This window comes from Hyperolius riggenbachi, chromosome 4, assembly GCF_040937935.1.
Source record: "Hyperolius riggenbachi isolate aHypRig1 chromosome 4, aHypRig1.pri, whole genome shotgun sequence".
NCBI lineage: Eukaryota > Metazoa > Chordata > Amphibia > Anura > Hyperoliidae > Hyperolius > Hyperolius riggenbachi.
This window is the reverse complement of record NC_090649.1, coordinates 66,794,919-66,808,024: the sequence shown is the minus strand read 5'-3', so window position 1 is coordinate 66,808,024 and position 13,106 is coordinate 66,794,919. Positions and strand designations below refer to the sequence as shown.

Sequence of the window (13,106 nt, the reverse complement as noted above, 5' to 3'; positions counted from 1 at the left end):
GCCACATGTTGGAATGCAGACAATGACACATAGGGTAAAAGCAATGAATACATGCTATGAAGGAGAATAGCTAGGGCCTTGAGAAGAATAGCTAAAAAATATCAGCAAAGCCTTCACCAGTTCGAAACAATTCTCTGACATCTTGCACAAGCGTGCTTGCGGGTGCCTCCGGGAGATAAACATTTTCACTGCATATGTGACACCTCATCTGTTTAGAATCTGGAGCTATTAAATGTATGGATTCCATGGCTGGCTATGCAGAATGGCCCTGATCTGCAATGGTTAGAGAATAATGGTAAGCTGTGGAGTGCCTCTGAGATTCAATAAACTGGACTGGATTTATTGAAAGCCGTAGTTTCGTCTCCTGTGTTTTTTATTGCAAAGTACTGTATGTTGATATGTTTTAACCCTTCTCAACCCTATGTTGGACTATGTCCAACACTGGCTTTTTCCTCTACAGAGCCAGTGATGGAACCCATCCGACTTAGGAAAAAGAGGCTGCTGCTAGATGATGCTGTTTAAATCTGGCACAGTGATCAAAGATCAAAGTGATTGCTGCTGGCCATCTCCCCCTTTGCTCCGCTGCATTTGGTCTGATCATAGGGGCGCTGCTAATGGATCTGATCCTCCTATATGGATCAAAGTGTCAGTTGAAGTCCAACACTTTGATCTCCTCCAACAGCATGGAGCACCACATAATGAAATTAAGCTGGTGCTCGTATCAGGAGGTGGAGCTACAGCAATGGCCCTGCCCACCACCACTGACTCTGGGTCACCTTCTCGCTCTGTAGTGCGAGGAGGTAGGAATCCTCTGTATCTCTGCCATCAATCCTTTTCCGCAATCACCCATGTCCCTCCCGACACACCAGAAGAACGTAAGTGTTAGCGGGTGGGGGTGGTGTTGGGGATCAGGAAGAAAGGATTGGAAAGGGTTAATAAGTAAAACACAATGTTTTGTGTATTGCTTATGTGCATTTTTGCAATAAGTATATTGAAATGATATGTCTGCCGGCTCCAGGGGGTGTAACTAAAAATCATAGAGCACCCCTAGCAAAACTTTGTTCGGCCCACCTTGTCCTCTTGGTAACCCATCTGCCAGGGCTCCTATAACAAGTGTGGTCATCATGATTCCCTCACCTAACAAGTGTGGCCACAACAACACCTGATCTGGTGAATGGACCCCCGTATCAAAGAGAGGGTAAGTAGTTGGTGCCCCTCACTGCTCAGGGCCCCACTGCAGTTGCGGATGCTGCTCTACCATAGTGATGCCCTCGGCTTGCTCCTCTAGTCTCATTTCTAGCTGAGATTGTAATGCAATTCCATTGGCCAGACTCCTACCTCTATTTCATCATCACCCACAATAGGCAGTCAGGGAGGTGGCACAAGCTACCAGACTTCCCCAATTCACTCCCTCTGATGGCGAGGTTTATCAATTCCTGGCCAGCACTGAAACCATTCTGTCCTTGCCCATGAAAGCCTCCATCACTCAGCAATCAGTGCTGATTGACCTGTCAGCTTTGGTTAGCCTAATCTGTTATTCTAGTGTCTTTAGCTTGTCTGATCTTTTTGAGTTTCCATTGACCTTTTGCCTGATATCCACCAGCCCCAGCTTGTGACTTGACTATGCTTGAACCCTGCCTTCCCTCAACTGTGGCTTATGACCTGTTGATGTTGATCACCACCTGTCTTGACCTCTGCCTGTACTCTGAACACACCTTTGCATCACATCATTTACTGCTCTCTCTTCTCACTGGTGGGACAATCGTGGAGTTGTGTCTTGGTGACTATCAGGCAGCAAAGTAGTCCACTGCGCACTAGGATAGCAGCCCATCATTCCTTGTGGGATGCTCTGGTGAAAACAGGTAGCCACTTAGACCAAACGTCGAGTGCTTTCACAGATTAACCTTTCATATTACAGCTAACTGTAACAAAGATTTTGATTGGCTTCTACCCCAGTTTTTTGGAGATTGGTGAAAAGTTTGCAATCAGCCTCCAATGATAGCCCTGTATGGGATAGGAGCCAACCCATCCTCAAGCTCCAAACATTTTAATGTTATAGATTGCCTTCAAGTAATAAACTGTGCCTTAGTTGTAGATACTTCCAAAGTGTTGTAGAAGTTGAACCTTTCATTGTGTATTGCAATTCCTAAACCACCTTCTAACTGGAAGTTCTCTCTCTACAGCCATTCTGAGCATGGTGGGGAATCTGGCCGTGCTTGCAACAGCGGTGAAATGTTCTTCCCATCTAAAGCCTCCTGACCTCTTGTCAGTAAATTTAGCCGTAACGGACTTGGGGATGGCAGTCACCATGTACCCCCTGGCTATTGCTTCTGCCTGGAACCATGCCTGGATTGGTGGGGAACCTACTTGCTTGTATTATGCCCTGATGGGATTCTTCTTTGGAGTAGCAAGTATGATGACCTTGACAACAATGGCAGTGATCCGATATCTGGTGACCAGCACGACTACCAGTAACCGTAAGTATGCATATTTACAACATGGCAATATATGCAGTCAACATTGTGATAATAACATGTTGATAAAGAAGACCTGGCACTCACTCAAAATCAGTTAAGGATTATGATAAAAAGGGACCTGAGGCAAGTGAATAGGTTTGGTTCCCTATTCTGGAAGCTGACATGGCAGAAAGGTCAATGCAGTTGGCTGCTGGGCCGTTTGACACCCACTAGGCCCCAGGTACCTGCCTAGGATGCCTTGTGTATAATCCTGGTCTGTGCAAAATCTATTAGATACTTAATGTGGCCCACATTACAATTTTTCTATTTGGTTTTTACCAATGTGATTAAAACATACAGCAAAATCAAAAGAGGCTTTTTTTTATTATTATTTTTTATTTGACCAAGAAGTCTGATTGAATTTCATTTTTTTTCGATTTTTTTTTTATTGGACTTGTTGGAAAATTCAGAACAACTTTTTGCATAGTGGGCGGTAAATTTTCTAATAGTATTCGGCCTGAATAATATTGTATGGAACCATTCAGTACATACCAAACTTTGGTTAGTGTTTGTAACAACAAAAAGTAGTGTCTTAAGAAAGAGTGTGTGTCTAAAGATACTATACATTATATTTATATACTAAAAGAAGAAGATGAAAAGAAAATGGTAAGTAATGTAAAAACAATATATATGAAGTTTTACATAGCAATGTGGTAATATGATGATGGCATGAGATATTGATAGATGTAAAGAGTTGTTACATTAAAAAAAATTCATATTCAATTAAGGTATTGATATAAAAAAAAAATCAAAAATGAATTATTGAGTTTTTCAATCCAAGCAACTTTTTTGAAATACCATGTACAATTTTTTTATTTCTTTTTACAAAATGTTTGCAATCTTGGTACCTCAACAACTTTATCCAAAACTTTTAATCAACTAAACTGAAATTGGATCGGTTTCATCAGATCAAAAAGTTGTGCTTGCCACACACGATACAATTTTTTAAATATTTCTTCTCAATTCAAGCTTGCTGAAATTTTCCTTCTTAAAACAGAAGGAAATTTGCAATAATTCAGCTATTAATGTCATTTGTGGTTACCCGCAATGCTCCACTACTGAATATGCAAATTATCCCTTTTCACCCTTGTAAGCAAGGCAAGCATCCAGAACTGCTGGTGTATAGCAAGCCTATAGCTTTAAATATTACACAGCCACACCAACTCCACATGTAAACAGCCTATTTCAGGCTTTTGACCCTCCTCAATACATGATAGGGGATGATATGGCTGTATGAGATAGGGCTTGGACCAGTACAACAGAGTAACCAAGCAGCTCAGGGTGACCCAAACCACTAGGAATGTATAGGGGGATAAAAGAGACCAAAAACCCCTCCTACTAATTAGCAATGCTTGGTGAAATTTGCCTCCTTAAAACAGAAGAAAATTTGCAATAATTCAGCTATAATTGAACATTTGTGGTTACCCACAATGCACCACTACTGAATATGCAAATGATCCCTTTTTGCCCTTGTAAACAAGGCAAGCATCCAGAACCGCTGGTGTATAGCAAGCCTATAGCTTTAAATATTACACAGCCACACCAACCCCACATGTAGACAGCCTATTTCGGACTTTTGGCCCTCATCAGTACATGACAGCGATTGACATGGCTGTATGGGATAGGGCTTGGACCTGGATTTGCATATTCAGTAGTGGTAAATTGTGGGTAACCACAAATGTTCACTTATAGCTGAATTATTGCAAATTTCCTTCTGTTTTAAGAAGGCAAATTTCACCAAGCATTGCTTTTTAGTAGGAGGGCTTTTTGGTCCCTTTTATCCCCTTATACATTCCTAGTGGTTTGGGTCACCCTGAGCTGCTTGGTTACTCTGTTCTCAATTTAAGAAGCACGAATGTAAGTTTTTAAAAATCTTTCCAATGTATCACACACGTGTTAAAATTTTCCCCCCAATTACAGTAAATAAAATAATTAAAAACCCTGGAAAAAATTGCCTCGGGTCTATAAATCAAGAAATTGGCACTCTTTGCTACACCATTCAATCCTCTGAAAGACTGTATAGAAATTTCCACCACTCCCGATCAAGTTCTATATATATATAAAAAAGAAAGATAACAGGAAATTCAATCAGATTTCTTGTTTGGAATTAATTAGGTTTTCGATTTTTCTGTACAACTGATTGTTTTTATGTAATTGCAGTAAAATGTAATCTTTTTATTGGTTTGTATGTGGCCACATTCAGGCGCCATTTACAGTGGCGCATAGCAGTGCGGTGTTATGGTCACTTTGTAACGCAGCTTATCACACTTCAATGCCCTGCCTATGCGACGTTCACAGAGCAGTATAACGGGTGGCAGTGTGAGAACATACTGTATGTAGTGAAGCATACTCTTCATTGACTGAATGCTTCACTGCACCCCACACATAGCTTGAATAATGTATGGCACGGCTGTCCCGATTTGTTGCATTACATCACCGCTGTCATGGGTAATGCAACGCAACATCCCACTGTGAACCTAGCCATTGGCTTTATTTAGTACAAACGTTCCAATTAAATTGACAATTTTCAGTCTTCTCTTCCAGGCAACACCATAAAGAAGAAGCTGGTGTACATCCTGATAACAGGCATATGGCTGTACTCCCTGATGTGGGCAATTTTCCCATTGATTGGTTGGGGTCACTATGGGCCGGAACCATTCGGGATTTCTTGCACCATCGCCTGGGCGGAGTTCCAGAATTCCTCCAGTGGATCCTCGTTCATCATCAGTATGTTTGTCCTGTGCACACTCGTCCCAGCCACAACCATCATCACCTGTTACAGCAGGATAGCCTGGAGACTCCACAAGGCTTATCAGGAGATCCAGAACTATGACAAGATCCCCAACGCTGCCAAAGTGGAGAGGAAGCTCACCCTGGTAAGTCTCTTTCACGGAGCTACTTTAAGAGGAACTTTACAGACTATAACTTAATTAAAGTGCTTATTATTTATACAATATTGATTTATATATTATCTAGTCAGATATTTCTTCACCCTGATTTACATTCCTAAAGAGACTCTGAAGCCATTTTAAAAACTAGCTTTTAGCTGTTATTTAGGATGATAGTCAGTGCTAAAACGCCACATTTACGCGGCAGAACGAGGGTTTTATAACCCCCAAATCCTAGGGCAAAAATCCACGAGCTTCAAAGTTGTGGATTTTGCTGCCCAGGGAGGCAGAGCTTAGTGCTGTAGCTCTGCCTCCATTCGCGTCAATCTGCCCGCGGATCTCCGCCTCTCCCTGCCACTCTAAGTGGATGAAAACTGAGAGGGGCGGGGAGAGGCGGTGATCAGTGGAGATTGACGCGAGTAGAGGCAGAGCTACAGCTCTAAGCTCTGCCTCTACCAGGAAGCGCTCTCCGGTTTTTGCCCTGGGGCTTTGGGGGTTATAAAACCCTCGTTCTGCCGTGGGAATGCAGCATTTTAGCACTGACCATCATCTTTAAAGATAACATGAACTGAAAATTAAAAGTCAAAATAAACATACACACGTCATAGTTACCTCCTGTGTAGCCTTCTCATGGATCTTTTTCTCCTCTCCTGCTTCCTCTTTGTCCACTGTGATCAATGGAATTCTCCATCCTCCATTTTGAAAATGGCCATTACCCCATAACAGCTTCCTGGTCAGCACACTACTAAACTGGAATATGAACCACTTGAGCCATAAGGAAACATTGACATTTCCCTACACTTTCAGTTGTAACTGACAGCAGCTGATATAACTGACAGCAACTGGTATATTTCAGTTGGGAACTGGAAGGTATCACTGTAAGAAGAAAATGATGAGCTTTTGAGAGGAACTGACAGGTAAGTATGTTATATTCATTTGCAGCTACATCATGTGTTTATTTTAAATAACTTTACTCAGTTCAGGTTCCCTTTAAGCTAAATAACAGGTAAAAACTAGTTCTTAAAATGGCTTCAAAGGGGCACTATAGCAGCAATATAATATATATATATATATATATATATATATATATATATATATATATATATATATATATATATATATATATTTATTAGGTAAATAACAGAATAAATATAAATAAAAGATGAAAGAAAAAAAAAAAAAAAATATATATATATATATATGTATATATATATATATATATATATATATATATATATATATACAGTTAGGTAAAGGGGATGCGGAGAGGCACACTTGTCCCAGTGGTAACTTCGGGTGCATGACCTAGGATGCTAAGCAACATCCAGGGTAGTATCACAGTAGTAAAAAGGTTGGTCAGCACACCAGCTTCTTCAATAAGCGAAATTTAATCAATCACATGTCAACACTCAGGTTAACAATTGTTTGTCTGCACTGTTCTGATGAAGGGGACCCTTTGTGGCCCCGAAACAATTGTTAACCTGAGTGTTGACATGTGATTGATTAAATTTCGCTTATTGAAGAAGCTGGTGTGCTGACCAACCTTTTTACTACTATATATATACAGTGGCTTGCAAAAGTATTCGGCCCCCTTGAAGTTTTCCACATTTTCTCACATTACTGCCATAAACATGAATCAATTGTATTGGAATTCCACGTGTAAGACCAATACAAAGTGGTGTACACGTGAGAAGTGGAACGAAATACATACATGATTCCAAACGTGTTTTACAAATCAATAACTGCAAAATGGGGTGTGCGTTATTATTCAGCCCCCTTTGGTCTGAGTGCAGTCAGTTGTCCATAGACATTGCCTGATGAGTGCTAATGACTAAGTAGAGTGCACCTGTGTGTAATCTAATGTCAGTACAAATACAGCTGCTCTGTGACGGCCTCAGAGGTTGTCTAAGAGAATATTGGGAGCAACAACACCATAAAGTCCAAAGAACACACCAGACAGGTCAGGGATAAAGTTATTGAGAAATTTAAAGCAAGCTTAGGCTACAAAAAGATTTCCAAAGCCTTGAACATTCCACGGAGCACTGTTCAAGCGATCATTCAGAAATGGAAGGAGTATGGCACAACTGTAAACCTACCAAGACAAGGCCGTCCACCTAAACTCATAGGCCAAACAAGGAGAGCGCTGATCAGAAATGCAGTCAAGAGGCCCATAGTGACTCTGGACGAGCTGCAGAGATCTACAGCTCAGGAGGGGGAATCTGTCCATAGGACAACTATTAGTCATGCACTGCACAAAATTAGCCTTTATGGAAGAGTGGCAAGAAGAAAGCCATTGTTAACAGAAAAGCATAAGAAGTCCCGTTTGCAGTTTGCCACAAGCCATGTGGGGGACACAGCAAACATGTGGAAGAAGGTGCTCTGGTCAGATGAGACCAAAATGGAACTTTTTGGCCAAAATGCAAAACGGTATGTGTGGCGAAAAACTAACACTGCAGATCACTCTGAACACACCATCCCCACTGTCAAATATGGTGGTGGCAGCATCAGTGGCGTAGCTAAGGAGCTGTGGGCCCCAATGCAAGTTTTACATTGGGGCCCCCACAAGCACGCTATACATAACAAGTGATACGGCGCACCAAAACCTGCCAATGGCAACTACAGTGTCAGAGGTACAAGAAGGGGATGGGGAACAGTTTGTTACTATTCAAAGCATCTATAGAAGTGATTATAACCAGCACAGGGCCAATAGAGAGCTAATACTGTAGTTGAGGAAGGGCCCTTCGGGGCCCCTTTGGTCCAAGGGCCCTGACGCGGTCGCTACCTCTGCAACCCCTATTGCTACGCCCCTGGGCAGCATCATGCTTGGGGGGTGCATCTCTTCAGCAGGGACTGGGAAGCTGGTCAGAGTTGATGGGAAGATGGATGGAGCCAAATACAGGGCAAACTTGGAAGAAAACCTCTTGGAGACTGCAAAAGACTTGAGAATGGGGCGGAGGTTCACCTTCCAGCAGGACAATGACCCTAAACATAAAGCCAGGGCAACAATGGAATGGTTTAAAACAAAACATATCTGTGTGTTAGAATGGCCCAGTCAAAGTCCAGATCTAAATCCAATCGAGAATCTGTGGCAAGATCTGAAAACTGCTGTTCACAAACTCTGCCAATCTAATCTGACTGAGCTGGAGCTGTTTTGCAAAGAGGAATTGGAAAGGATTTCAGTCTCTAGATGTGCAGAGCTGGTAGAGACATACCCTAAAAGACTGGCAGCTGTAATTGCAGCAAAAGGTGATTCTACAAAGTATTGACTCAGGGGGCCGAATAATTACGCACACCCCACTTTGCAGTTATTTATTTGTAAAAAATGTTTGGAATCATGTGTGATTTTTGTTCCACTTCTCACGTGTACATCACTTTGTGTTGGTCTTTCACGTGGAATTCTAATAAAATTGATTCATGTTTGTGGCAGTAATGTGACAATATGTGGAAAACTTCAAGGGGGCCGAATACTTTTGCAAGCCACTGTGAATATATATATATATATATATATGTATATATATATATATATATATATATATATATATATATATATATATATATATATATATATATATATATATATATATATATATATATAATACTATCTGATGGCCTGGGTATGTATTTGGCTGGTGTTCACTCCGCCCACTTTTCTTCACCCTAACACACAATTGCTCAATGACCTAGTTTGTGAGCTTTGCGGTCTTTGGCATCAATAATTTGCATTGAAATTAAACAAATCTGATTTTCTGTGGCTCCACCCCCTTTCTGAATTTGAACCCCAGTCACCCAATGACCAACTATAAAAGGTTTGAGGCTTGTGCCATTAACAGTGCAAGAATGGCAAAAATTAAATATTCCCCTTGAAAATTAATAGGTGAATTTTGCATGTATAATATAATATTTTGAATGTATAATATTAACACACAATTACTCAATGACCAAGTTTGTGAGCAAGAATGTTTCTTGAAATCAACATTTTTTCATGCAAAAATTCCCAAGCAACATTAGTCTCCTGCATTAGTCGCCTGCTGGGGGGCCCAGAGCTGTAAGGGAGCCCCCACTACTACTATATAGCCAGTGTCGGACTGGGAGCTGGAAAAGCTTAGGAAATCCACTTGCTGGCCAAGCAGCAGTAATCAGGTGTTGCTGCTCACAGTGAAGACTTGCTGCAGGCATCTACTTGGAGTGATAACGCAGGGTTACTGCTGCTTGGCCAGCAGGTGGATTTCCTCCTCTCAGTCCAACACTGTATATATAGCTCCTATACAGGGATCCATCCTTCAGATCAGGTGTTTTTGTGGTTACACTCATTATGGGTGTGAGGATTATGATGTCCACACTTGTTTTATGGCTTTTGCAAGATGGGCCCCAGGCTGTGAGGGCCATCAAGGGAAAGGATGTGAACATCGGGAGGCCCCATAAAAGGTTTGCAGGGGGTCCCTATGATTTGTAGTGACGCCACTGCCTGTCCCATGTCAGAGTAGATCTGACGGCGGGGTGGGAAGCGGTAGCATTAGCGTTGGCATAATATGTATAGTACAAGGCGTACCGTAGCAAGGCAAGGCATATTACAAGGCGCAGGTTCTATTGTATTATGAAACAAACTTTTTTGCATAATGAATTAAAATATTGTTCTACATCTTGCGTTATGAAAAAAAGCCATGTCTGAACCCAGGGCCGGGCCGAGGTAGAGGCAAGAGAGGCTCCAGCCTCAGGGTGCAGTGTAGGAGGGACGCACAACTCACTCAGCTAGCATTCTCCTATTGTGTTTGAAGCAGAGAGAAATAAGACAAGGGGATACATGCAGGGGCGTAACAATAGGCCCTGCAGCGCCTGCGCATGCGCCTTCTCGCTCTAGCGGCTGACGTCACTTCCGCTTCCGGAAGTGACGTCAGCCGCTAGAGCGAGAAGGCGGCGATGGAACGCAAGGAAGAAGGTATGTATCCTGCCGCCGCTGCTGCTCGCTGCCCACACAGGTTCACTAGCTGGAGGGGAGCGCAGAGGGGAGAGCCCCGAGGTGAGGGAGAGGGGTGAACTTCCCCTCTCCCCGCCGACTGTGGGCAAGGCTTTCCCCTCATGCTGCCACCCCTCCAGCACCCAAAAACCGCTCTGAAATTTTGCAGGGGGGCCCGGTGGGGCTTAGTTACGCCCCTGGATACATGGCAGTGACTGCAAGCCAGATAACTAGAGATTAAGGTGTTGGGGGCCTTGGTGCACCTCTTAAGGTGCATACACTTAAACGATTTCCTGATCGAAATACAGCAGATTCGATCACTGTGATTGAATCTGCTGTGAAATCATTACGCAAATGTTGACCGATTTCCACCCGAAATCGATTGATTCAGTCGATCTGTCCAGGCGGAAAATTTAGCTCGATTGCAGGCAGATCAGGAGCGCGGCGTTCGATATGGCGGCGACTGATGCAGCAATACATCACCTGTCCGCCGGCGCAAGTCCCCGGGTCCCCGCAGTCTCTCACTTCTTCCGGCATCTCCTCCATTTTCACTTCCTGTCCTGTAAGAAGGTGAATTTCAAACAGTAGAGGGCGCTCTACTGAATGAACTTCCTTGTCACAGGGGACAGGAAGTGAAGATGGAGGAGGACGGTGAAAAAAGTGAAAGACTGCAGGGACCCAGGGACTTGCGCCAGCGGACAGGTGATGTATTGCTGCTGGCAGGGGGCGGCGAGGCAGTGGCAGTTCCACGGGTTGTGAATCGATTTCATGCTGAAATCGATTCAAAATCTGTGTGCAGTATAGGCAGCCAATAGATCCCTCTCTGATCAGATTCGATCAGAGAGAGATCTATCTGTTAGTTGATCTGGTAGCAATCGACCAGTGTATGGCAGCCTTTAGCCTTATAGCAATCAGTGTGTGACAGCTTCGGTGGGAACTTTGGTGTCTCAGCCTTGTGTGCTGGAGAACCTTGTCCCGCCTCTGTCTGAACCTGATCTTTAACAATGTCTAAATTAGGAACTGATATTTTGTATTCTACTTCTTTATTGTCTGAGATCACGGATGCCGGTAATACTGAAGCGTAATAATAGTCTGTATGTAAATGAGACGGCAGGGAGTCATTTCATGGCTCAGCGATCTGGATGAAATGAGGATGGGGATAATGAACATCAATAAGGACTTATGAGGTGTCAGACACTAATTGACTGGCTGGGGTCGGCCTTAACCCAACGAAAGAACAGCAAATGTAACAAGCGTTGAAGTCTATCGAACGTAATACTGATTAAGCGTGAAATGTGTCAAATCGCTTAATCGGACCTGAAAGGCTTTTACAAGCTTGCTAATATGAGGCCAGAGGCACGATGGTGTCTATCGCCATGGCTAAACCTTGTAAGGCATGTGCTGATTCATTTAATAGAAACCCGCCATTAAATTAGTGAAGATGCTTCCACTGCTGCCATTCCATCCAGTAGATACTAAGATCACCTTTCCAGCCGGGCAACTGGTATTTTGAAGTGGGATCGACAGCCATAAAATCAAATTCCATTTACGGTACCCACTTCTCTGTGTTTATAATGCAGTCTACAACCTGACACTGCATTGAAAGCATTCCAATATAATCATAAATGTTTCTGCTGTAATAAATCTTATCTTAGTCAGCCTGGCTATATTTGGTACATTGCTGAGTAGAGGGAAGCTTGTTATCCACCCCTCCCACATTCCTGCTCCTCACTGATTGGCTGAGGGCAGTTCAGTGTGACATGAGGCTGAGAAGGGAAATACACCTACCCCTCTGCAGAAGCTGTTGAAATACGATCTATGCTGTGCTCACATGTGTTTATAAAGTAAGCTAGATATGAAAAAACGAGTAAGGGAGGAAATTAAATCAGGATTGGCTTCAGTCAGAGGTAGTAAAGATGGAAACTGAATACTCAGAAAAACCATGAGCTGCATTATAGTCCTCTATGTGTAAAATTGTCCACAGTGTCGCATTGGATAAAACGTTTGCAGTCGTTTCTTCCAACTCAGTCCACCTCAAAAGAAGCTGAAAGACTTCATTGCGTGGACCATCACTACCATATCTGGAAACACCACACCATATAATACCGATCTCCCCTTCTATGGTAGTTGCCCAGACCCACAGACAGCCCCAACAGCATATGATCTCAATAACTGGCACTTCACTTCCGGAATTTTCTCTTAAATTAGCCTCATTTGCATGTAAAAAAAATATCAATTTCATAGCGCAGACTGTAAGCTTATAAGATATCCACCTTCACCTGGTGGTACATAAACCACACCGTGCACTTAGAGCGCGGGTCCCCAAACATTTTGGGACGAGGGCCGGGTGAACATACTTCAGACGGGGAGGGGGGGGGGGGGGGAACGGAATATACATAACATGAAGTAGAAGTCTTTGCGGGCCAGACAGTGAAGCATACCCAGGTGACAACCTGCAGTCCTATTGGACAGCAGTGTCACCTGATGTGAAATTTGATTGGAAACCAGCAAATTGCTGCTTTCTGGCTTCCATGTGGATGGGTGGTACCAGCACTGCTATTCTATTTGCTGACCAACAATATTTAAAGATGTAGCTGACCACATCTATAAGTAATACATTTTGTATTTTGGGCGGCCGGTAAAAAAAGCCTCAGGGGGCCACATTCGGCCTTAGTTTGAGGACCACTGACTTGGAGGGTCACCCTACACTGGTGCACCCCCTCACCTCCAGGGACCGTGCTCACCTCC

At 43.1% G+C, this 13,106-nt stretch overlaps 1 protein-coding gene across 3 annotated transcripts in view; it reads left to right on the top strand.

Moving 5' to 3' along the window:
• The window catches only part of LOC137571268 (opsin-5-like), a 126,672-nt gene that overhangs the window by 75,228 nt on the left and 38,338 nt on the right, over window positions 1-13,106 (top strand). For all 3 annotated transcript variants that reach the window (XR_011031315.1, XM_068280153.1, XM_068280154.1), the window contains exons 2-3: window positions 2,184-2,477; window positions 5,061-5,392. Coding sequence is in view for 2 of the 3 variants with exons in the window: in XM_068280153.1 (XP_068136254.1) it covers window positions 2,184-2,477; window positions 5,061-5,392 (626 nt within the window). In the remaining variant the exon portion in view is untranslated. The remainder of the gene's footprint in view (window positions 1-2,183; window positions 2,478-5,060; window positions 5,393-13,106) is intronic.